Here is a 27,393-nt window from a genome sequence, read left to right on the forward strand (position 1 = left end):
ACTTCGTATAGGCAAATCCATCACCCTTTTCACTTTGTACTGTTTTTGTGCATATGCATTCTTGTTTGCCAATATTGTGGCAGGCAAAGGCAGTACAAGAGCACTCTTTACCCCCATAGAGCCCATCTGCAGGCTCTATCAGCCCTCAGTTCCAGTGGTGGGAAAAGTGGTTTCAAATAATAACAACAAGTGTAGTATGATGATAGATAAAAAGATAAGTAATAAAAAGATACAATAACAATAAAATTGTAGCCTCGCAGCAATAGTTTTTTGGCTTCCAGGGTCAGTCACCCCAAAATAAAAATTGAAGACCATTTAAAAAGTTACTAAGAATAGGTGATTCTATAGCAGTGATCCCCAACATGTTGCTCACCAACCTCTTGGATGTTGCTCTCAGTGCCCCCAAACCAGGTAGTTATTTTTGAATTCCTGACTTCTCCTGTAAGCTGACAGTGTGCATAGAGGCTACCTAATAGCAAATCTTAGCCCTTATTTGGCTCCTCCATGAACTTTTATGATGCTTGTGTTGCTCTCCAAGTCTTTTTACATTTGACTGTGGCTCACGAGTAAGAAAGGTTGGGGACCCCTGTTCTATAGTATACTAAAAGTTAACTTTAAGGTGAACCCCACCCATTTAATGTCCTTTTATATATTGGTATGGGTGAGTGCAGAGGATTTAATTTTAATTTTACTTTTAAAGTTAGCTACTGTAGTAACAACTAATCTCTATACTTCCTTGCACTTTCACAACAATACTTTTTACTGAATAAGAAATATTTTTATTTTCAGATTTAGTCAGGCAGAAAAAAAGCAATCTTCATCACACCACATAATGTGCAACAGGAGTATAGTCAGGGTTTGGTTGCAATTCCTATCTTTAGCTAATGTCTCTGCCAAGTCTGTATTAGATCTGCCAGTCTTGCAGATCATAGCCCAGGAGTAAGGTATATTTTTAGAACTGCATGCTTTGTTTTCATTACAATTTGCATATTTTATATTTTTGTGGGAAAACAATGTGACAATGCCAAATGCTACTGTTGTAATATATTTGTGGAACTGATCTTGCTTTTCTTTTTATTTTTTTTTTCCAAGAAGTCATGAGTAGCCCTGCACAAAAATTTGTTTTAATAAAGCATTTGTATAGTGTTTTTTTTCTGTTGTATAAACAGTAGTATGAAGGAAGCCTGAATATATCTATTTATTCATAGCATGTAATATTCCTGTACAAAATATATTACTGTATTTACTAAAAAAAGAAGAAAGATCCACACTTAACAGCACTAGTTAAACATCATTGCAAAATCTTGTGTGGTTTCCCTTGCACTCTATTAATAAAACATGTAGACTCTGTTCAGCCCACCAAAAGGAGACAGTGTGCTATAGATGGGAAAGCGTTTTGGATGTGATTAGCACTAGCACTTTATGGTAAATCAAAAGCATAAGAATTCTCTCTATTTGGAGTTTATTCAATTACCTATACCTTACCATAACTTTGATGGCTGGCCTAAACAATAAATAGGTTTAATAAATATGCATCAACCAATTCATTCATTAATAGTTTAGATTAATTTCAGTGTGGCTTTTATCCTGTTTATTTGAATACCACCCTTTTCCCAAGAATACATTGTATACCAGCTAAAATCCTCAAAACATAAAGATAGACAATCACAGTTAACCCTTTTGGGGGAATGTAATAAAAGTTGTAAACAGAAACAAATGGGCACAAATAAGAATAAAAATTTGCATTTGACAATGTAATATTGTTCATTAGACTGTTATTATTGCACTTTGCAAACTTTTAAGGCATGCTTAAAGGCGGAGAACTTAATAACTTTTTCATTAAGAAGTTTTATTAAATACACCGCGCACTGTCACAATCAACAGTGTCGGACTGGCCCATCAGGATACCAGGAAAACTCCCGGTGGGCCCAGGTTTCAGTGGGCCCTCCAGTTCCTGACCATTTGGCCTGTTTCATGGTCATTCCTTATTTCTGAATAGGAAGAAAGAGGAGAAATAGATGGAAGAATAGATGCTAGCATGTAAATAAAAGAGACTAGGAGAATAAAGAGGTTGGGTGGGGAAAGGAGGAAAAATAGTTTGGAAAGTGGGCCTAGGGTTTTTTCTGGTAGGCCCCTGGGGTCCCAGTCCGACACTGACAATCAATAAAATTTGGTCATTGGTCGCTAAACAGTTTCTGCATTCACAGAGCCCATATTAAATTCCCGCAAAGGCAAATTTGTTCACACAGAGGCATACATTTTCACATTGCAAATAATTTTCCTGTTACCGACTTTTATTACTTTCCCCCCTTTTGTATACCAACTCATATTCTATAAAGTGATGATTTCATCTACAACCTACCCTTTACCGTTATGGAAACCATCACTGAAGTAACTATAGAGGAAGGAGAGGTCTGCTTCCTCAATAGTTGTTAGAAATCCCCCCAACCCAGCCGCTCTCGTACCTTCTGCAGCACAAGCGGACAGGGAGCAGGGGGTGGGGTAGAGCTGTGCACACTAAGCTCCTCAGAAGATGTTTTTTGGGGGGGGGGATTTTTGCTATGCCACTGTTCAATGATAAGGTATAAGAATGATAACAATGATAAGAAATTATCCCATTGACTAGTATTGTATTGATCATTGTGAGACAAATATATAGTTATTGTAAATAAAGTATATCAAGTCAGACTTTACTAAACACTAAGTTTTTTTAGGGGGTGGGGTTTAACTGTGATTTGAGGATTTTTGCTCAAAAAATTACTAAAAATCATGAATTTGCATAATAGTTTAAAAAACACAAGTTTTTGATGTATTAAGCAAAAAACTCAACTGTAAAACTTTGGCTTCTGAAAGCTTGCAAGGGCATGTTGAAGTCAATAGGAGGTGTCCTAGTCAAAATTTCAATTTAGATTGTTTTCATATTTTTTTGCTTTTGAGCTTGTTGACCCATTAGAAATGATGATTTAATGTTTTCTTTCTTTTATGGTTTTATTTGCTTGCATTTTTTTAATTCTAATTTTTAATAAATAAGGTGACATTTGTGTTTTTGAAAATTTCAAGGTTATTTGAAGTAGAAAAAAAATTGGAAAATTGCGCAAACACAAACTTTCATTAATAGGCCTCCAAGGGACAGTTTCATTAAACTGTGTTTTTCTGAGCTCCATTTTTACACAATCAGTTTTTATACAATAGATTACTCTGGTTTGATTAAGATAGAGGAGTGTGTTTTTGAAAAAAAAGAAAAAAGTTATTTTCGTCAAAAAAAAAACCTTGTGGAAAAATAAAACACTAGTTTTTCAGTGTCATTCTCCAGCAAGCCAGAGTAAACAATTGCAGAAAAAAGTATTACTGCAATCGTGACTGTACAAATTTCTTTACCATATTTTAGAAATAATTATTTTTGGCCATCAATGTAGAACCTCTGTGTATGAAATCATAAATTAACTATAATCATGTAAACCTCAGTGTATTTATTCTCATTACTGTAGTTGTGAACCCATTGTAATCATTAAAAACAATTCCATCATGTTTTGAGAAGTATTTGTATTTTAGTTGGTAATACAAAGGTATATACAGTATGTATGTATATCTTTATTTATAAAGCGCCACAAGGGTACGCAGCGCTGTACAATCTTACAAAATACAAAATTACATACAGGGAGGACAAGTGTTATAATAAATAAATACAATAAATATATATAAATGCACAGGGAATAAGGGCCATGTGGTATGAGACACAGTAGGAAGGAGGTCCCTGCCCCGTAGAGCTTACAATCTAAGGGGCAGTTTTATCAAATTGTGAGTTTAGCGCTAAATGCACAAAAACTCACCCATGTTCTGTTCATTCCTTTGGGATTTTTAGAAGCGTATTTATCAATGGGTGAAAGTTATTTGATAAATACACTTTTAAAAATCCCATAGGAATGAATAGAATGTGGGTGAATTTTTATGTATTAAGCTCTAAACTCACATTTTGATAAATCCTTCCCTTGGTGTGTAATGCTAATGTATTTTTTAAAGCAGAAACTAATTATACTATAGTGATTTAACTATAGTTAAAGTTATGCAAGCATACAGATGCCTCCTTCTTACTATTTAGTGCTTAATACAACAATGTGAAAAAATGTTTTGTGACTTTAGAATAAAACAGCTGAGTGGTTTATCATATTTATCGCTGTTTAATTTGGTCTGCAGCCCAAATTCTTTATTTCATGCAGATTTATTTACACAGCTCTGGTTCATTAGGATTATCCTAATCCATACAACATAAACAGGTTTTGTAATGCATTGTGCTGTGGGATTTAAAGGTCCCGTTGAGCTGAAATCCTTACAAATCTAGGTTTCAGGGTTTTAGCATTCTTATAGCTATGCACCCAGTGCATACCAAAAGCATTTGTTAAACACTGATTTTACCAATCGTAGCAATAATTCTTTTTCTTTTTTCCTTTTTGAAAATTAACAAAAGTATTTCTTTAGTCACATGATTCTTATTATTACACTGTGTAACATTTGTAACTGGTTTAATTTGTGCTCCCTAAGCTACTACATCAGTAAGCATTATTCTTATCCCATATTATACGCAACCTAATCTCCCTACTATGATTCTTCATTAAAGCCATATACATTGATTGAAACACACCAAAATATGTTATAATTTTGTGTAAAAAGTTTTTAAATTAAGATCAACTAGTATTTCAGTAAGTTATTAGATATAACCACAGTCATTATTTATTTATTAATAGCAGCAGAGCATGCAGAACAGTTTAATGAAACATTTGAGGACGTTGCATGGATTAAACCATATAATTAGAAAACACAGTCAAACCCAGATTTTATTTTTTACAGGGCTTTGACTGTATGTCTGTTATGATATCTGATATTAATGGTACAGGAGAAACTGGAAATATGCTGTGTTCTTGAAAGCATTCTAGCATCTAGACACATTATAGAATTTACTAATGAAACCTTTTCCATGTACTTTGCAGTAGTTCTGTATCATAGCCGGCAAGGTTTGAACAAGTTGATCTTTTGCTTGGTGTAAAAAAGGATTCTCGGCAGTTTTGACTTTTATAGCTTAAGAGATCTTTTTATTATTTCATTTTATTTGTCTAATGGAATTAATAGCTAAATGTATAATTATTTTTGTCAACCCTAGCGTTGGTGTGTAGGTGTTACTCAGTTTGCAGGTTAGTCTTCTCTAATCTGATGTTGTTTTAGGTTAGGTGGTCACGGTCTTTCTTACTTTTCCCCTTGTTCTTCCTATCCGGTTACAATAGAAGAAGACAGTAGGTGGGCCATAGCCTAGCTAAATGTGCTATTTCATTCATCTTTTGTCAACCACCAGCTTCGGCTTAGAGCTTCAGAGAACTTTTTATTATTTCTTTACATTTGTCTAATGGAAATAATAGCTGAATGTATATTTTTTCTCATCTTTTGTCAGCCCTAGCTCCTGTGTAGGTGTTTTTGGTCTAGTCTAACCGGCTGTTGTCGCTGGCTGGCCACAGTCTTTCATACCTTTCCACTTATTCTTCCTGTTGTATTATAATTGCCTTAAAAGAATGCAGTGGGGGGCTGGATGTGTTCTATGACATCATTAGTGGTGAGAATAATTTGAAATTTTGAAAAATTAATTTATACTAGACAAAAAAATAGACTTTCATTGTTTTTATCACAGTAAAACTTAATGTTAAACATTATAAATAAATTCTATTCTGAAAGTAATTTTTTAGCATTCGTAGAGGTTTTTATGACAAAACAACTTTTAAAGTGGACCTGTCACACTAAGGAATAACTCTAAATTCTTTTCTATCATGTTAGTTGAGCAAAATAGACTTCATTTACACTATATAGATAATATAATCTTGTTTCCTTCAGTCTTGGAACTATTTAATCACAGCAAGCAGGCAGCTGCCATTTTGTGGACACTATTATTAAGGCAAGCTTTGCATCACCCCAAAATCTTGTTGGAGGACCAGATGCCCATACCAATGCACTGGCTATATAATTAGGTGATGGGGATGGAGGGGAAAAGTGAGTAGTGCAGTGACATCTAGGAAGTGCTGAAAGGAAAGCTAAAGGTATTGTCTGCCCCGCAGGCAGGCAATAAATGATTGACAGCTGGGATTTTTAAATGCCTTTTTAATGGGTATGGATGTGTTATTAAGAAAAAGAATTTGGGTTTCATTGGGTTCACTTTTGATTTAACTTTTACTATAATGTAAAAAGTAACATTCTGAGACATTTTCCAGTTGACCTGTATTTTTATTATTTGTGATTTTTAATGATATCACCTTTTATCCAGTCACTCTCCAGTCTGGAATTTCAAAAGTTATGTGGTTGCTAGTGCTTTGAATGAGAGACTGGCATAAAAAAAGTAACAATTAAATTGTACACTAACAGAGAAATTATTATTAAAAACGTAAAGTTTAACCAGACTAGACCTTTCTCTCATTAGAGAGATTTCAACATTGGTAGTATAGTTATACTATGGAACATGGTAAAGTAATTTCATCTTCCCCTTATAAGAATTCCATTTTGAGCTGCTCTACCTGGATTCATGAATGATTTTATGCAGTGAGTAAAGCCTCTACTGAGTATGCAGAAAACATTTTCTATCCTTCTGATAGTTTAAGAATAGCAATTACTCAAAGGATTACAACACTGCTTTTGGATTTCATATCTTTGTTCTTGATTGTCACTTAAATATTCAGTAATAATAATTAAATAATGTTAAGTTTTTTTCTCTCCGCTGAAAATGACTTACACGCTTTGGTAAAAATTGTATTTTCTTAAATTAAAAACAGTTCATTTGATTTCATTCGAAAAAAATATTTTGCCTGAAGGTTCTGTCACAAATCAGAGGAATAATTTAATGCTAGCTGACCATGGATTCAATTAACTAATGTAGAAGTTTATGTAGGTTGTCATAGCAGATCATTTTGTATTAGGACAAAAGCTTTGTGTAATGCAGTCAAACTGGCTTAGCTCACCCTGAGGGCCTCTGGGAAAACTAAAATGTAAATTTGTTCTGACTGCTGTTCTGTAATATGGAATATAATCAAGCTCTGTAAATACACTTATGCTTTTATAAGGTCATTATTCGATGGTTATTGTTTTAATGTTAAATTACTGCTTAAGCATATAATATTTACTCACTTTTTGAATACTGGATACTCAAGATTGCTCACAAAGGCTTAAGAACTAATTCTCTAACTGTCTTTATTCTCACTCTCTTAGCAATTGTTTTTCTAATTGGTCCAGGATGCTTTTATGGGCTTAAACACAGGTTATGATTTAATATTGATCAGAGGAGCTTAACAGAGAACGTATAGATACAGTATTGATATTAAACTGAGCAAAGCTGCTGAGTGCACTTGTATCATACACATATAAATGCACTCAACTTATCAGGTTCATAATATATTTTTTCATGACAGGAACATTCTCAAAAACAGATGATTTTATGGCTTTTACAGGTATGGGATCTATAACCTGGAATGCTATCATATTATAGAGCTAAATTAAATTCAGTCACTGTAAATTATATGATGGAATGCCAAACTTTGGAGATTTCCAGAGAATGGTTTTCTTACAGATCCTACTCCTGTACTAAAGAAGTCCTGAGGTTAGAACACCAGCACTTTAAGTAGGAATTTAGTTTTTGACCCAAATTTAAATTATATTAATTTTGTCTTCATACAGGTCATGCAAGTTGTAAAGGAGCAAATCATGAGGGCTCTCACTAACAAGCCCAGTTCTCTGGACCAGTTCAAATGTAGACTTCAAAACCTTAGCTACACTGAAATACTGAAAATACGTCAGTCAGAAAGAATGAACCAGGAAGATTTCCAGTCTCGCCCTATTTTGTAAGTATTTTCAAACCACTGTCATATAAAGTGCCCAGCTTTTGGAGCCAGTAAATCAGCCTGGAACTCTCAGTTTTCAGTCTATTCTGTGTCTTTCTTCAAGTGTCTTTGTTTGCCAGTTTTTTTTCTAATTTTATTTTTTAGGGACCTGGATTATCTCTGGGAGTTAGCTTAAACAGATGCAGTAACGGGGGGAATACATGCTGATTTGAAAATGCATCACTTAATAGTGCTCCTTAAGCAGAATCCTGTTCTGAAATTCATGTTTCAAAAGAATAAATGGATCAAGACAACTGACACATGGGACATTTTCTTGGCCTTCATATAAGCACAGGCTGAACAACTGGCCTTCCAATCTGACCTGCTTTATGGTGTGTCTGCACCCAGAAGCACCATGTCAGCCTTCTCAGTTTAGACACATTCTTACATATTCTCAGTTTAGATATTATTTTTCTATATTATTAATCTATACATGTAGATTCATGTTTAGGGCCTAGATGCTGGCAGAAAAGGCTTAAACTGCAATGGTATTGGCAGCTGGGCCTTTAAGAGCTGGTCAGTGCTTCTAAGGGCTTTTGGAGGTGCTTAGATAATATGGTTGCATGGTTCACAAAAAAGTGAAACCGTGTAAGGCTGTAACATAGGACCCTTATGAACATAAAGAGACACATTTTTAAAATCCATCGTTTAGCTAAAGATTGCTGTTATCAATCTGTAGAACACCATATTCACCGATTGCCCATAAAGTTTACTTTTTATGTTTCTAGCTTACTTTACATGTTTTTTTTAGGAATTTTTATGGATGATATTTGGGGTCTTTATGTAGGTAATCATATGACTATATGGTATTAAACAAGATACATGACATGTCTTATTTATGATATATAATGTTTGTGCCTAAGAACATTTGAGAGGTGTGATAATGTAAACCTCTATAATTAGCAAAGATTTGTAGTAATAAAGTTTGAACTGGAATGACATTTACCTATTCTGTACTTTAGAATGTGTACTAGACAAAACATATTAGTAACTACATACTAAATGTAGTAAGTCTGGTTGAAAAAAGTTATCAAGTTCAGCCTTTTATGTCTATGTATAACCTGCCTAACTTGGTTGAGATTGAGTTGATCCAGAAGAAGGAGAAAAAAAAACCCCACCTAAAGCCTCTCTAATTTGCCACAGAGTGGGAAAGAATTCCTTCCTGTCTCCACGATGGTAATCAGACCAGTCCCTGGATCAATGTGTACCATTAATAGTGATGAGCGCCAGGCATGGATTCACTGCAAAATGCTGCATTTCGCCATTGTTGAATTTTTTTGCAAAAGGGCCTAAAAAATTCAGCAAAAAAAAAGCCATCATGTTGCGCAATAGCGACATTTTGCAAATTTTTACCATTTTGCTAATTTTTCACCATTTCGCTAATTTTTTGGCAAAGCTAAACGGGACAGATTCGCTCATAACATACTATGCGCTATCTTCCACAACCCTGTAAAAAATAATTGTTAGCTTAAATAGAAAATGGAAAAATGCATTACTGTATTTTGCGCTTTCTGCATAATCTGATAATATATCCCCAAACTGTACTATACTGTTCAGTTATGCATTGTGGGAGAATAATAATAAAATATGTATTTTGCATTTCAGAGAGCTCAAAGATAAAATTCAACCAGAAATCATTGAACTCATAAAACAGCAACGGCTAAACCGTCTTGTTGAAGGGACATGCTTTAGAAAGCTCAATAGCCGCAGAAGACAAGGTAAGAAGAAAAGTATTATATATAGTGTGAATGAGGGTTCTTTGTGTCACTGGCTTTTAAATGTATGTCATTTTAAAAATGGCAAATGTGGATCAGTTGGTCTTTAGTAGAATAATATCATTCAATATATCATTAAATGACAGATACTATTTTCATAAATTCACAGTATATGTGCCATACAGAGGGCATGTGACTCCAGCCTATCAAAGGAAATCTCTATTACCTTGTAGTCCGTATAATTTATGTGAATCTTTACATAACAGACATACACACAGCAAATGGCAGATCAATAAATGACTTAAAAATAAGCTTATCCTTTGGATTAGTGAAAAACTATAACTATAACCAATTTTCTTAAGTACAGCAATAAACCACACATATTGATGTATTGGAGGCGTTTGTAATTCGTGTGTTATCTGCCAGTATGCTGTAAGTATGCCTGTCCACACAGCAACGTTAAAATAAAAGGGACATAAGCCCTGTAGAAAAATTAATGTAAATATATTCAATGTGCTCTCCTGAGCATGTTTGCAATTTAATTTCTTTAACTGTCTGGTAGATGCATTTTATGGGCTGTATTGGCTGGGGAGGCAGAGCAGTTTTTTATGAGGACTGTTGTGCTACTGGCCTAGGGGTCAATTTATTATGCAGGGGTATTCTCCATTAAAAGCAGTGCTCCATGTTTAGCACGTAACCCCACAGCATTTTGTTGTACTGATAGTAAGAGGAAAATGGCTACTTTACTCCAGAACAGCTCAACTTTGCAGGCTGATTCTGACACCTTCAACTAGGCTCTGAAATTAATCCAACATGGACTTGATACCTGTTGTATTACCTTGGAAAATCAGTTCTTAAATGACTCGCTTACATTTTTTAAGGCTTTAAGTTCCGTTTAAGCCATTTGATCTATGAGCTAAATATGTTTAGAAAATGCTTTTACATTTTATTGGGTAGTTCAGAAAAATATATAAAAGAGCTTTATATATATAAAAAAGCTTTCATTTCTGAACATCCAAGAGTCTGTAATTTATATTCTGCTATTGCTAAGAATATCTCTTGAATCTCCTCCTCTGTCATAGCTAACCCATTTGAGTACTGTGCATCAGATCAGAAAATTACTCTTTTAATATCATCCACACAGTCAACTATGTTAGTATCAGCTTTACAATATCTGTGCCCATGAGACTTGCAAGAACTGATTAAAGGGTTGATAGTGCAGAGTACAGAGAGAACGTGTCAGTAAACTTTATTTGGTCTGAAAGACAAGAGAATTGCTATTCATAACAATGATCCACAGCACAGCACAGCACTAAACCAGCAGTTATAAATGGAGCTTGTTTTCTTGTCACCATATGTGGGTATGTAGGTGTGACTGCTTTCAGATAACTATGCAAGTACTTTTCCTCGGGTTGATAGTGTTGTAATACTACGGCCTTAACAATACAAATCTATTATTTTTCTGTGTTCTCTTTTATTATAAATAGAAAATATCAAAGACAACATAGGAAAATATGACCTATTTATAACAAGAAAAGGGGGTTGCATATTTTACATGTGGTGGAGCTTGCTAATTTATTGTTCAAAAATATTCTCTCTGCCCAGAATCATTACATTAGAATTACCATAATTAATTCTTGTGTACTATTATTAAAGGAATACTGTCATGGGAAAACATGTTTTTAAAAACACATCAGTTAATAGAGCTTCTGCAGCAGACTCCTGCATTGAAATCCATTTTTCAAAAACAGATTTTTTTAATATTTAATTTTGAAATTTCACATAGGGCTAGCCATATCTTCATTTCCCAGGGTGCCACAACCATGTGACTTGTGCTTTGATGATCTTCAATCACACTTTACTGCTGAGCTGCAAGTTGGAGTGATATCACCCCCCTCCCAGCTGCTGATCAGCAGAACAATGGTAAGGGAGCAAGATAGCAGCTCCCAGTAGATATCAGAATAGCACTCAATAGTAAGAAATCCAAGTCTGGCTTGGGACTCCTCAAGCTACATGGGAGTAGGAGAAACAATAGGTTACCTGAAAGCAGTTCTAATGAGTAGCGCTGGCTCCTTCTGAAAGCTCAGAATCAGACACAATGCACTGAGATGGCTGCCTTCACACCTCAGTCCCTTCCCCAGTGGAGCTTGTATTTTCAGGTCCCTAGCATACATACACAAACACAGCATTGTGGAATATTGTTTATAATAAAGAGCTAAAAGCAGGAATTGTATTTTCTCTACATACATTTCTGAAGACATTATGAAGATTTGTTAACGCACAACAAATACAGCAGATGGTACAGGCATCTCTCCCAGCAGTAGCAGTTATTTCTCCCTTTCTTGCCGCCAATGTAATGTTTGTGTACAGTCTACTCAAGAATTAATATTCACTCACAATAATTCTTTTGAGAGTTCTGGAAATCCTACTTGCCTTCTCAAATTATTTTGCCCTAGCACTACTGTCTATCTTTGTTTTCTGTTTTTATTTAAAGGAGAAGGAAAGGCAAAGTCACTTGGGGGTGCCAAAGTCTTAGGCACCCCCAAGTGACTTCAATCGCCTACCTTTTACCCCGGGCTGGTGCCCCTTTTAGGAGAAAACAGCACCAGCCCGGGGTACCTGTTGAGAGTGCTTCCTCCTTCCTACTCGCGCTGCTGCCAAATGTCCTGGACAGTCGCATGCGCAGTAGAGTGAAAAGCCGACTTCTCTGTTAAAGAGCGGCGAGACAGGCACGAGGAAGCGCTGGCAGCTTCCCCGGGTTGGTGCTGTTCTCTCCTAACAGGGGCACCAGCCCGAGGTAAAAGGTAGGCCTAACATTTTGGCACCCCCAAGTGACTTTGCCTTTCCTTCTCCTTTAAGCTACACACAAAAAGATTCATTCGATAGCAGTTAATACAGACTTGATGTAACTTTTCAAGGTGCCAAGGTGTTTTTCTGAGAATGAGCAGTGTTTTTCTGGGCAAATTTTGCACCTCAAATTAATTTACCTTATAAAAGTTCTTCCACTGAGTAGAGTTATGCAGCAGTAAATTGATAGTGTCACTTTTTAATAACAGTTACAGCAATGACATATGGGGAAACATCAGACTATTTTATGGTGAAGTTGCAGATTTAAAAACACCCAATACAAAATTCCTTTAAAGAAAAATGACATTTTTTACCCTGACTATGGTGAATAGTCAACATGCCCTTTTACAGAGCATGGTGTGATGATGGGAGAGAATATTTTTAGAAAGCTATGATTTAATGCTAGGTGTAGTGTTTATCTCAAGAAAACACCCCATTACCTTTCCAGTGTTTATCTGAAATAATGCTCTATCCCCAGCTCTGTCGGTAAGATGCCTAAAAACCAAGTAGATCCTTTGCTAAATATGCTTCCTTCTGTTTTAACTATTCCCACGGACATCACCACTGCGCCTCTCTGTCTTGTACCACATTACTACCTTACTGATACTTACATTCAGTGTGTGCCTATACAATTAACTTTTTAGTTTATCTCCTATTTATATAAATTGATGTTGCCATTGATGTTACTGTATATGAAAGTATGTTTCTCATTTTTGTACAATTTTGCAGTAAGGCAAAACTGTCCTGCAACTGAAAATGTGTAGCAATTGACACCTATAGGTTTTACAATGACCAGACTCCTGCAGTCATTCTTTTTTTAATATTTTGAAACTTTAAGTATGAATATTTAAAATTAGTGTATACCCAAATATAAAATGTTGCATTATGAAAGCAAATGTAGTTCAAAACAAATTTCTAGTATAGGCTTCTAAAGATGTATTGATGTTAAGATTATTAGCAATTGGGGCAATATCTGTCTGACCCTATTCACTGCACTACCGGTACTGCCTTTATGTTACATTGAAACAATGTTGTAGGAGTCTGCCAGGACTGATTTCACACATTAGAACATTAACAGCTTAACATTAACAGTAATAAACTAATTGTCAATTAACTATAGCAATTACCAGATGTGTAAACCTGTGCGATAGCTAGTGTAGCATTTGTTTTGATTATATATGTATTCATGATGAGAATGCATGCAATAAGCATGGAAGGACAGACAGATACCACATTCAACAGCATTTGTATTAACACATTTCATGGCATTGTTAATAAGTAATTATTACATATTGCTAGTTGCTAAGAGCAACATTTACCTTAATTAAATTATTAAAATTATAAGAAGTGTTTGTATTTTTGGTTTTACGCCCTGTATAAAATAAAGAGCCCTAAGCAATATCTTATTAGATATTTTTTTGCTAAAACGGAGTAGTATAGAATAAACAGCAGGCTTTTTCTTAAATATGAAGTTGCTTTTAAATGTGTTATTTGATGATCTTATTTGGAGCCATCCCAGATTGAAATAATACTTATGGCTTCTCACAGGTCCAAGAAAGGACACCAGAATGCTGAGCGCTTACATTCAGAAGGCTACCTCTCATATGAAGGTTACTTCTGCTTAAGAAGCAACTGCTTCTTAAAGGGGTTGTTCACTTTTACAATTTTGTAATATTTGTGTTTTTTTTTTTTAATTATTTAGCTTTTTGTTCAGCAGCTCTTCATTTTGGAATTTCAGCAGCTCTTCATTTTAGCAACCAGGCAGCGATTTGAAAGAAAGGCAGGAATATGAATAATGGAGGGCTTAAATAGAAATAATAAAAAGTAACAATAACAATACAATTGTACCCTCACAGAGTAAATAGTTTTTTGGCTTCTGGAGTGAAAGATGGAGAGAGAGAGTCAGAATAAGAAGGCAAAAAAAAATAATATATACAAAATAAAAAATAAATACCAATTGAAATGCTGCTAAGAATAGGCCTTCTTAAACATACTAAGAGTTAACCTGAAGGTGAACCACGCCTTTAATAACCTGGCCTCCAGTTGTTGTATTTGTGAAAATCGCATCAGAAGAAAATAAAATTAAGGATACCTGTATAACGAAGAGTTCAATGAAAACTGTTAATACATGAAAAGATACAATATTTAATATTAGCATAGGAAAATATCTAATGTACCTTTACAATAAGTATTATGGGGAACCAGGTCAAATGCAAATGATGATTCCTACTTGAAGTTGTTTCTGGCCTTTACTGTGCACAGAATCCCCTGAACACTGTTTGCAGTGAACCAAATGTTATTTATTGCAGCAGTATTTCACATCTATGGTCCACAGCTTTCTCCAGTGTGTATACGCCACAGTTATCCATCTGCCTCTCACTTAATCCATCAGAGTCTACTCATGCCAAGCACAATTAATTCTGCTTATCAAACAACTCTGTCTTGTGCAGCCATGTGGCATCCAACACACTGCCCACCACTTTAACATGAACCCTACATGCTGTATCCCTAATTGTGGTTTCACCACAGGGATCCTACCCCACTTCCAAAAATATGCCATTGACTATTCCTACAGCAGAAGCCCTTCTTACAATTTAACTTATAAAGGCTATAATCCTGGTTCCACCTTAGGGCTTGCTACAATATTTTTTACTTCCATACACTTGGATATTCTGTACTGTAATCTTGGTTAACTTGTGCTTAACAACAAAAATATGCCCCTTTCATCTTAGTAAATGCACACAATAGAAACACAAAAATAGCATGTGATAGTTCCAAAATATATATTGTACCAAAAGTGTTAAGAACATTTACATTTAAAAAACTGCAGACGCTTTCTGCTGCATTCCCTCATGCTCAGCTTTTTTTCAAGCCTCCCCTTTGTTTCTTTAGTTTTGACTATTGATCTCATTAGATTAACAAAAATGTGGTGCTTTGATTGGTTTTATTGAATTTTAGTGATTTTATTACCTTTCTGCATCATTTTCAATTACTTGTTTTTGCATAGGAAATGTTTGTGCACAATATGTTCACAACCATGCAGAATGTTTTTTCCCTCAAATGTTTGCATTATATGCATTCTCCCCAAAATATTTTACATAGCCATGGACACCGAATGCAATATACATCTGCTATTAATGTTTTACCAAACTATTTTATATATGAATTACTGTTAGGCTGTTATAAAAAAAGGAATCAGTATTTGTTGTAAGTGAATATGGGTTTTGCAGAAACTGTGTTGAAGCCCACTTGCATTAACCTCATTGTTATGGATATTTTGGGGCAGTTTAATGATGCCTGTGTGAACTCTTTACCTTTTATTTGCTTTTGTAAGACACAACATAGTTGCTAGCATGAGAAAACACATTTAGTCATGCAGAAAAAGTATATGTCTATACAGTGCTATTTGGAGCATAAAATATATCCCTTGATAATAACTCTTGTAAGGATTACAGAGTGGTGGAAAATTGTGTTCTTTGTTTTATTTGTGTTTTTATAACAAATATATGATTTCTAAAGACTGTCCTAGCACCCCAAACCATTTAGATACATTTATACAAATAAACGTATTTTCAATAGTTATTATTTGTAAATGTAATTGCTATTCAGTAATGGCATAGATAATGCCCTGTAAAATTACATTTTCTTATTGAAACCTGAAAGAGAGCATTAAGGTTGTTTAGTCCATTTAGTATTGTGAAGTGAGAAGTGGTGGATTCTGGGACTTAATTGCTCTGCTATTCAGAGAATCTGTGCATCACTATGGAAAGCAGAGGGACTTCAAGCCCCAGAATCTATCACAATGGAACATTGCTAGGCATGGAGTGAGGGGGTTGAATGACTCTGTCAGCCCATCTGGGTGGTTTGGGAAATGGTTCATGAGTGAGAGGCCGAGTGCTATAGTTTTCTCTTAGTCTGAGGAATGGAAAAGTAAGAGCTGAAGAGTTGAGTGGAGGGCAGTTAAAATTAAATTAAATTTAAAATAATTTTAAAATCATTGTACATTTCTGGGAAATATTGAATAGTTGCCTAGACTTCAAATTGCTTCATTATGCCAGGTTTAATGTTTGAGCGTACTGTACCGTTAAGATAATATGAACTTCCATTTTGCCACTTTATTTGCTTACTGCTTTGAACATACAGTACAGCACAAACTCCTGAATTGTGTGGGTATTTTATTACATATATATAGAGCAAACAATCATTGTGGTTGCTAATTTATTTGAGAACTTCTCACCACAATAGACATTAATATCAAGAATTCTATAGGGGCCATTTGTGGCCGCACAGCACAGTTGTGCTGCATTGTGATTTAAAAAAAAAAAAACCAAAACATGGCAACGTGCTCAGAATTGCAGTTTGCACTCTGCACTTGCAAATGAGCCTTTATTGATTCTTCCCAGATGGATAAGACCTTTGGGTCTCAATGAGGAAAATGCATTAAAAATGTTTCTTTGCACCTTGCTAAGAATCTTAGCTTGTTTCTGTTTTCTCAAGCAATGCTGGATTATTCATCCAGCATTGTCACCCAAAGTGTATAAACTTTTCCCAGTATAAATTATGAGATGCAGGGAAAAGACCAGTAAAGGATAAATTTGCATTTGGAGAAATGTCTACTCTTTGCAAGGCAGACACTGAAAATGCCTTCAGCAGATTAGTGCTCAGGAATTATTATTTTACAGTTATTTATCATTCATTGATACCTTTCATTTAAATGCTTTAACATTAACAAACTCTCTTTAAAGGAAAAGGAAAGTCATTTTGGCATTGTACTGCTAATAGATTTGCCACATTAGAGCCGCCTAGAACACTATATTTTTTCTGCAGAAAGCATTACCATACCTGAGTAATCAGCCCTAGAAGCTTTCTCTGTTTGCTTAATATTGCAGCTGCCAATTTAGCTTGGTATTCATAGCTTCCTGCTGTATAGCTCTAGCCATTATAGCTCAGATTACACATTCCTAAGGGAGGAGGGAGTGAGTTTTGTGAATTCTTATGGGAGGGCGGTGCAGGAGAGAGGAGAGAACTCTGTAGACTCTGGCCCCAGGAATGAAGGAATTTTCTGAGAGAGGAAGTCAGATACCCTAAGAACATGTTTACATAAAAAGAAGAAAAGAAATCCTGTGTTTCTTTTGATAGGGGACTCAGTGCAGCGTTACTGTAAGTGCTTGTGGCTGTATTTACAGACCTTTCTGATAAAGCTTTCTTAGTTTTTACCTTTCCTTCTCTTTTAAATGGTTTAGATTTGTAGGGTAACAGAAAGTGCCCCGTATATTTAGATTTCTTGCTGTAACAGTATTTGCAGTGAGGCAATGTAGGTTTATTCTCACTGGTAACATGTTGCTACAGACTTTAATAGAAAGCTTAAATGCACATTATGGCACAAATGCAAGCATCCACATGGCAATAAATATCTGCTCTGCTTTATAGCGTCCACTGAGAAATAAGTAGTGGTCTATTTATGGAGCAAATCAAAGCCTAATTAGCATTTGTGTTTGCTTGGGTTTAACTGTTTATTATTATTTGTTACTGGGCTGCAAAAATGCATTGGGACAATAATAAGACATGAACACAATATGAAATATCACAAACCATATGAAGCTACTTTCCCTTTAGTATCACACTTGTATGTTTATTGTAAACTCATATCACTGCTGGCATGGTTAATTTACAGATACAAATAAGGTATATTATGCACATTTGTTAAGTAATAAGCATGTCATCATTAATTGCCTGCATACCAGTCTAGTAAACATTACGGAGCTATCAACCTGAGATGGTAATCACATAAGAGTAAAGCTGGCCATACACACACTGATAATATCGTACGAAACCCAGTTTTGTACGATATTCAGTGCGTGTATGGCAAGTCGGCGAGTCGACCGATATCGCAGGATGCTGCTGATATCGGTCGACTCGCCGATCGGGCGGGTTTAAAGATTTTGATCGGGCGCCATAGAAGGCACCTGAGCAAAATCTGTCTTCGGGGCTGAATCGGCAGAAGGAGGTGGAAATCCTAGTGTTTCTACCTCCTTATCTGCCGTTTCAGCCCTGAACGGTTAGTGGCGGGTTGTACGATCTTGTAAGATCTAAAATCGCCACGTGTGTGGCCACCTTAAGGAAGGGAAGTCTGGCTATACTTACGTTCTGTCTACCATACAAAGACAAAAAGATTTAGCTGCCATTATGCTGAACTTATTTTTAAATGTTTTTTTCATAAAATATAAACTACAATATAGAAATTGGGTACTGTAGATGGACATTTTGTATCATACAATACTTCATTCCACAAGTCTGTATGTAATAGTATTACATCTGTTCACTTATTTTAAGCACTCTGTGTCACAGAGGAGGTGGGAGCTTGATGATGTCATACAACATGAGTTTGGCGAGTTGCAAAATCGATGTGGGTATTTATGATGAAGGCTCATGTTTGAGGCGAAATGTCAAATAAACAGCATTTTTGTGTTTGTATAAAGTCCTGTGTGTGCTGGATTATGTTTTGGATATATATATTATTGCAAAAACAAAGGAGCACACCCTCAAAAATAAATTAAATGCCAAGGTGACAGTAATGCATAGTTAGTTATTATATGTATTCTATTGTTTCTGTATATTCAAATTGGCAAATACATACATATTTATAAATCACCTTTAGGCAAATATAAACCAAAGTACAGCACTCTGCATGTCTCTTCAACAACACCAATGTGTATCTATTTGTTTTTTGGACCATTAAATGCAGTAAATACACTTTGGTGTTGTTGAATAGACCAGCAAAGTGTTGTACTTTGTCTTTATAACATAAAACAATAACATAAAATGAGAAAATTATAAAAAAAACAAAGATTTTTTTTAATTTAAAAATTGGCATGTACAGTGGCTTGCAAAAGTATTCGGCCCCCTTGAACTTTTCCACATTTTGTCACATTACAGCCACAAATATGAATCAATTTTATTGGAATTCCACATGAAAGACCAATACAAAGTGGTGTACACGTGAGAAGTGGAACAAAAATCATACACGATTCCAAACATTTTTTACAAATAAATAACTGCAAAGTGGGGTGTGCGAAATTATTCAGCCCCCTTTGGTCTGAGTGCAGTCAGTTGCCCATAGACATTGCCTGATGAGTGCTAATGACTAAATAGAGTGAACCTGTGCAATGTCAGTACAAATACAGCTGCTCTGTGATGGCCTCAGAGGTTGTCTAAGAGAATATTGGGAGCAACAACACCATGAAGTCCAAAGAACACACCAGACAGGTCAGGGATAAAGTTATTGAGAAATTTAAAGCAGGCTTAGGCTACAAAAAGATTTCCAAAGCCTTGAACATCCCACGGAGCACTGTTCAAGCGATCATTCAGAAATGGAAGGAGTATGGCACAACTGTAAACCTACCAAGACAAGGCCATCCACCTAAACTCACAGGCCAAACAAGGAGAGCTCTGATCAGAAATGCAGCCAAGAGGCCCATGGTGACTCTGGACGAGCTGCAGAGATCTACAGCTCAGGTGGGGGAATCTGTCCATAGGACAACTATTACTCGTGCACTGCACAAAGTTGGCCTTTATGGAAGAGTGGCAAGAAGAAAGCCATTGTTAACAGAAAACCATAAGAAGTCCCGTTTGCAGTTTGCCACAAGCCATGTGGGGGACACAGCAAACATGTGGAAGAAGGTGCTCTGGTCAGATGAGACCAAAATGGAACTTTTTGGCCAAAATGCAAAACGCTATGTGTGGCTGAAAACTAACACTGCACATCACTCTGAACACACCATCCCCACTGTCAAATATGGTGGTGGCAGCATCATGCTCTGGGGGTGCTTCTCTTCATCAGGGACAGGGAAGCTGGTCAGAGTTGATGGGAAGATGGATGGAGCCAAATACAGGGCATAGTTACATAGGGTTGAAAAAAGACCATTGTCCATCAAGTTCAACCCATCCGAGTAAACCCAGCACACAACCTATACTAACCAATCTATACACTCACATACATAAACTATATATATACAACCAGTAATACTAACTGTAGATATTAGTATCACAATAGCCTTGGATATTCTGCTTGTTCAAAAACTCATCCAGGCCCCTCTTAAAGGCAATCTTGGAAGAAAACCTCTTGGAGTCTGCAAAAGACTTGAGACTGGGGCGGAGGTTCACCTTCCAGCAGAACAACGACCCTAAACATAAAGCCACGCAACAATGGAATTCTTGTGGCAAGATCTGAAAACTGCTGTTCACAAACGCTGTCCATCTAATCTGACTGAGCTGGAGCTGTTTTGCAAAGAAGAATGGGCAAGGATTTCAGTCTGTAGATGTGCAAAGCTGGTAGAGACATACCCTAAAAGCCTGGCAGCTGTAATTGCAGCAAAAGGTGGTTCTACAAAGTATTGACTCAGGGGGCTGAATAATTACGCACACCCCACTTTGCAGTTATTTATTTGTAAAAAATGTTTGGAATCATGTATGATTTTCGTTCCACTTCTCACGTGTACACCATTTTGTATTGGTCTTTCACGTGGAATTCCAATAAAATTGATTCATGTTTGTGGCTGTAATGTGACAAAATGTGGAAAAGTTCAAGGGGGCCGAATACTTTTGCAAGCCACTGTATATTAATATGCATTCTTTTCAAAGAGAACAACTGCTCCAGGACAAAATATTGTTGTAGATTCTGGTACACAGTGCCTGTTGCCCATTTATTTATAGATTTATGGTTATTGTCCATCTCAGCTAGAGGAGACAAAAGTCAGAATTAAAACTCACCTTTAGGACAATGACAAACAGTGCTACTTGTTCAGAGAATACCCTGCCATAGACAATACTGAGAATTGTCTCTGCTATAATACATGTAGAGACAGTTATCAGTATTGTCTATTTTGTAGCCACAGCAAGTAGCTCAGTGTGTCATTGCCCTTACGTTTTGTCTTTGTGCTCCAGAATTTAACTTTTTCTAAACATGACAAGTTTCTCAGCTGATTGACACCTAGTTCCTAGTTGTAAGTGTTATTGTGATTGTGGTGTACTTTGCTGATGTACTTTTTTGTTTATCAGATAAGTTTTGGTACTGCAGATTGTCACCTAATCACAAGGTTTTGCACTATGGAGATTTGGAGGAGAGCCCGCAGGGAGAAGTGCCACATGACTCTCTGCAAGACAAATGTAAGTCATTCTGTAAAGGCTTGTTCTTACCCTCATTCATTGGAAAGCATATTATTCTAAATGCTTAATGGAAAAACTTAGGAAGGAACAGAACTCTGTGTGTGCTCCAGATTACTGAGGTGTTAAATACAAATGGAATGAGCAGAAAACAATTATATGAAATATTAAGTAAACAAAAAGGCTGAAAAATACCTGTAATAAAAGCAACAGAACTAAACCAATGGAATTGTGTTAAAAAAAATGTTAGGGCATGCTTTCACATTTTTTGGACCAACCTCTACTACACACTGCTCTGTGTAGCTGCACTTAGGCTGCAATGCAAACTCACCATGCAACCTGGGAGCTACATTTGATGCCTCTGCTCCCTGATGAATATGACACCGCTGCACTCCCTGTAGCCTCTATGACTATGCCACCTCTGTTGTCCTGTCCATTCATATCTCCAGGGTCATGGGGCCCCCAGAAGCCTGGAGTCCGCCTCCTAGTTTTGTGGGCATAGTTTATTGCCTGCAACTGCTCACCAACATACTGCTCACTGTGCTACTCTAGATAGAATTGTGAAGCTGCTACTCCCCTGCACTAACCCCCAACCCGAGAGGTAACTCCTCCACCTAATCGAGAGGTCCAGTGACCTTTGGGGCCATGTCGGTGTCATGTGGGATGGAGCTCTAACATCTGAAGTGACCTTTGGCTAGATTTTTGTTTGAGTTTCACTGTGCCGAAGCCAGATCAGATGATTGGAAACCAAACTGCCCCAAGAAAAACCAATAGGTCACAACCCTACCATCCTTTGCGTAACCCCATCAACTGTAAACGTAAATATAATATCTGTTTGCATGTTAGATAATCCTGTTGTGTTTTTGCACTGCAGAACTGAGGGGATTCCATCATATTAAAAAAAATCCTCTAGTTATCCTCTCAGATCATAAAGGCACAAAGTTTGTTGTGTCTGAAAACAAAGTGTAATATTAACTAAAGCAGAGTAGTTTTGAAAAAAAATTATTTTTGAAAATTTCACAAACATACAATTTCTCACAAACGCTATCCTTTTTTGTATACCATTTAGTGCCCGTTGCAGATATTAAAGCAATAGTGACTGGAAAAGACTGTCCTCATATGAAAGAGAAAGGAGCACTTAAACAGAACAAGGTAAGAATTTTCAGATGGTAAAAAAATGTACATAACTGTAGTGGATGTCTGTTTAATGTCCTAAACAAATTTCTGCTAAACACCAAATGCTTTTTTTAAATTTAATTTCCTTTTTTATCAATTTATTTGATATGTCATGTTTTTGCCTAAAAAGTACACACTAATGTCATACATCCTAATAAACTATTTATTTATAGTTTAAAATCCATTGGTGTAACTTGGTATCAGCACACCCTTTGGTGACGAGTGGGAGTAAAAATGGGGCCAGTAAGGATCCACATCCCACCCAATCCCTGCCCCTACTCCAGGTAGTGCAAGTGCAGGGGTGGGGGGTATCTTTGCAGGTGGCCCAGGAACCTCAAGCTCTGTCACTGTCAAAAACTATAAGAAAATAATAGTAGCCTTGTTGGGGTTTGGAACCCCCCAAACCCCAACTCCATTCTCCCATTCCCCACAGCGTTGCACTGTACTGCTATCTTGCTTACCTTTTCAAGTCATCTCTCTCACATGAAAGTAGAGTATTTGTTGGATTTGAAATCCAAAGTTGGATTTCATTTTTACAAGTGTTCATGAAAGTCTGCACTAGGGATGCCTGGGAAAGGTAAATCAGAAGGAGGCACAGTACAGCTACTTTTGTCTCTGAGCAGGTGCATTTTATTTCTAATATGGGATTAAATTCACTGGAGAAACATACTGAATTAATGTCGTCTCTGTCATCATTTCAGGAGGTTCTCGAGTTGGCGTTCTCTATAATGTATGATTCCAACTGCCAGCTAAATTTCATCGCTCCAGACAAGCATGAGGTAAATACAATACATACTGGTAGTTTAGAGATATCAAACTGGGAGTCTGTAGACTGAGGTCCTCCAAGAGATTTTTTTGCCCATCAGTTTGTTCATTTGCTGCATAGACTTCCTTGGTGGCATTTTAATTCTATTCATACTTCTTTTGTTATATTCTAATTAAAATACATGTGTCAAAAGTTATTAGTTGCAAGCTTTGACTGGGCTATAGTAAATATGATTAAACTTCTGACTGATTGCTGTAGGTTTTAAGACCATGGTAACCTTTTATTTTTATTTATACTACTTTATTTTAGTCTTTCTTGATGTGGTTTATTCACCTGGTATAGGCACATATATTCTCAGAAAATCACCCAACCCTGCACCCATCACTGGCAGTGATAGATTCGGGAGCTCCTTCACCTTGCTGAGATAAAAACACATTGTACTTCTTTAGTACTTACTTGCCTTTTAAACGGTAGTCAGAATTATAGTCCCTGTGAGAGGTACAACCCTTTAGTGCAGTACTCTTTGAGGCCCCTTATAAATATACAGGTCTCTGCACTGGAGAGAGACATAGTATGACCTAAACTGACTTTCTCTTCATTTTACTATTGAAAAATCTATGCCATCAATAGGATTTGACTAATATTTCTTTTAAGCAAAGATTAATATGGTAAACTGTTTCGGAAACATGAACTCAAGTTTACTTTGCAGTATTAAATAAAATATTATTTCTGTCCCTTAACAGTATTGTATCTGGACTGATGGGTTGAATGCTTTACTTGGGAAGGACATGATCAGTGATCTTACACGAAATGACATGGACACCTTGCTAAGCATGGAACTCAAGCTCCGTCTTTTAGACCTGGAAAATATACAAATCCCTGATGCCCCACCCCCAATTCCAAAGGAACCCAGTAATTATGATTTTGTTTACGACTGTAATTGAAACCATTCCACAACAATCCTGATCTCAACTGGAATTAGAGTAATTTGTGTATATATGCCACATTCCTTCCTAGAACGTCTTTCCTTCTCCTAAAGAGTGCGATGACTTTGGTCAAGGCAGGATGGACACATGTTTTGGCCTTGATTGTGGGTACAAGAGACCAGCAACTGCCATAGGAATTCCTGGAGCTTTCACATGATTTGTTCCTGATACTTTAAATGCATTTTATTTTGCAAGGACACTGTTCAAATGAACATGGTGCTCTGGAACCATAAAGAGGAAAAGACTTTTTAATTAATGCTGCTGCTGCCTCTTGTTCTCTCCAGGGGTACAAGAACAGCAAAATAAGGCTACTGATAATAAGATAAACTGCTTTAATGCTTTGCACTGTACCTTTTATTGCCTGTACTTTCTCACTCACCTGAAAATCAGAACCCCAGAATCTCAAATAGCACATCTTGTTACAAAAATGATGTTTCTATTTAATACTATTATACTAAGAAATACATGAAGAAACAATTACAGGATAACAATCCTGATGAATAAATACATATCAAATGCAGAGGCTAACTAAATGTAAGGAATATGTTTATATATCAAATAGATATGGGGCTTATTGACATTTAAGAACAGGTTCATGTTATTTCATTTGAATGGTAAAGATGAAAGCAATGCTTAAATATGTTCAGACACTTTGCCCTCAAGCAAGCTAAAAGTAAGTAGTCCAAATCTACAGTATTAGATGTCTTTAATGGGAAAAAGATAAGCACGTTTTCAGTACTGCTGCCTGTGTCTGTTAAACACTCCATTCTGCATTTATTAGCAATGTTTGATTACACTATATGCAAAGAAGCAAATGCCTATGGGAAAGACTACTTGTATTATACATATTCCATCACCATAGGGGAAATGGTTGGTTTGTTTGTGACAAGTTCTAGGATGATTTAGATTTGAAAAATAGGAGCAAGAGATTGGCACTTCTTAATTGTGACAAAACTGCAACACAAATGGGATATAACCACAATGCACAAATGATTTCCTAAAGCACCGATCTGCAAAAGTAGGTCCAAGCCTGTATCTGTATTCTTCTCACTATCACTAATTGCTGTAGTACTGCCAACACAAGATGGAGCTTTACATTTGGTGGCTGAATTGCCATATTTGCTTTGATTTGTAATGGGAGCCGCTGGAAACATACTTTAAACCTGGATTTATAATTCAGCAGATATAAAGTGGATTTAAGTTATGAAATAATACCTTATTCTGTCACTGAGCAATATGCCACTGCATGGAAAACACAACCAAGCTTCCTTGTTTTTATAGCAACATTGAAATTCTATATTTTACATTATTTACCATGTTGATATTTATTTAATATATTCTCAGAAGAACAGATCATATGTCATCCGATGATATAGAAAGGATGTACATATTTATATCAGTTCACAATAAACATTATGTGCTTTTCTTCATGTATGTTGTGAGGAATCTAATTTGTGCTTTGTAAAGCAATGCGAATCTCAGTGAAATTGGCAATATATCTTAAAAGGGACTTAAAGTTTACCTAAGATCTGTATAAAATTGCTCTTATGAGCACTTTTGTGATTTACTGTATTTTTTTTTTTTTATTTTAGCAGTTTTATCTCCTTAATATCTGGCTGCTGGTGCAACACCTCTGTCTCAGATCTGCTGTGTCAGTGGCTGTAGGGTTAATTAAATATGTAGATGGTTTCACCAGTTACACAAGGCTTTCCATATTTCTCTCTGTTCCCCTGCATGCTTTAGGCTGATGGCCCACTAAGCCCACATTGAACGACTAACTGTTCCGAAATGTCTTTCCACCAGCAACAATAGGAGTCCCCAGTGGAAAGGCCTACACATCGCTTTAGCTTTCCAAGTCGTGCAAAGTTTCCTTCTGCAGGCTAATATCTGAGCTTTTATTTTATTAGGTTTTTTTTTACTGTCTAGTGAAGATTTTCACGGGTTCGTGTATATATTTTATCAGCTTTATATAGCTTATTTGACTGTGCTGCTTGCACAGAGTTTACAATGTCATTATTATCAGGCTCTTTGGCCCTTAGTTTCTATATCCTATTCCACAGACCTTGTTAGGTCAGAGTCAGCTATATTCAGATATAATAGCAGCAGAAACAAGCACCAACTTTGTTTATAGTATGTGTATCCCTGTATTAAATACAATTTAGTAGGAATATGTCACTGTATAGATGTTCCATCAAATGGACTAACATTTTTTTATATACCATTTATTACCTATTATGGATCCTTAATATGTTTAATACTAATTAATTTAAAAGGAAATAAATAATAAATATATGTTGTGCTTAGCCTACAATGGGAATGATGCATGTGGTCTTTTTGGGGGAAATAAGATACATTCTTGGAAGGATTGAACAATTTTTCATTAAATTGATCAGATGACCTATTGGATTGCATTGACTTGGCCATTTCAGAGTGACCCTGAACCCTAAAATGCTCAAGTGATTTTTGATAAATCTGCATACATAATATTTTTCACATGCTATTTTCTAGTACAGAATTAAAAACGAGATCATTTAAATCAATAACATCACAAAAATACATATTCCTGTAAGTGCAATGTTTACTTTTGGATACCAGAACATAGAATCTATATGCTTTGCATACAAAGAGGTAAATAGAAAATACATAATCCAAAGAGCCTTCTGATAGGTCCTGCAGTTATCATGGCTCCGTGCTGGGTTGGTACAGCAGTGATTGAATTCTTGCACAGATGCACACATAGTGATCATAGAAGCATAGTTGTCAGACAGTGAGCATTGCTGCAAATATTTTAGATATTTCCAATAAAGATTAAAAAGGATCTTGATCAAACAGTGTAT

The 27,393-nt window shown here is 36.1% G+C and overlaps 1 protein-coding gene across 4 annotated transcripts in view; it reads left to right on the forward strand.

Annotated features, from left to right (window-relative positions):
- Nucleotides 1–26,867, forward strand: part of elmo1 (engulfment and cell motility 1) — a 185,446-nt gene extending 158,579 nt beyond the window's left edge. For all 4 annotated transcript variants that reach the window (XM_031903800.1, XM_002939416.5, XM_018095011.2 and 1 more), the window contains 6 exons: nt 7,702–7,865; nt 9,510–9,622; nt 21,524–21,631; nt 22,698–22,780; nt 23,506–23,583; nt 24,314–26,867. In XM_031903800.1, the coding sequence (XP_031759660.1) occupies nt 7,702–7,865; nt 9,510–9,622; nt 21,524–21,631; nt 22,698–22,780; nt 23,506–23,583; nt 24,314–24,514 (747 nt within the window). In that variant the 3' untranslated portion in view covers nt 24,515–26,867. The remainder of the gene's footprint in view (nt 1–7,701; nt 7,866–9,509; nt 9,623–21,523; nt 21,632–22,697; nt 22,781–23,505; nt 23,584–24,313) is intronic.
- Nucleotides 26,868–27,393: the final 526 nt, after the last annotated feature.

Source organism: Xenopus tropicalis, chromosome 6 (genome assembly GCF_000004195.4).
Source record: "Xenopus tropicalis strain Nigerian chromosome 6, UCB_Xtro_10.0, whole genome shotgun sequence".
NCBI classification, from domain to species: domain Eukaryota; kingdom Metazoa; phylum Chordata; class Amphibia; order Anura; family Pipidae; genus Xenopus; species Xenopus tropicalis.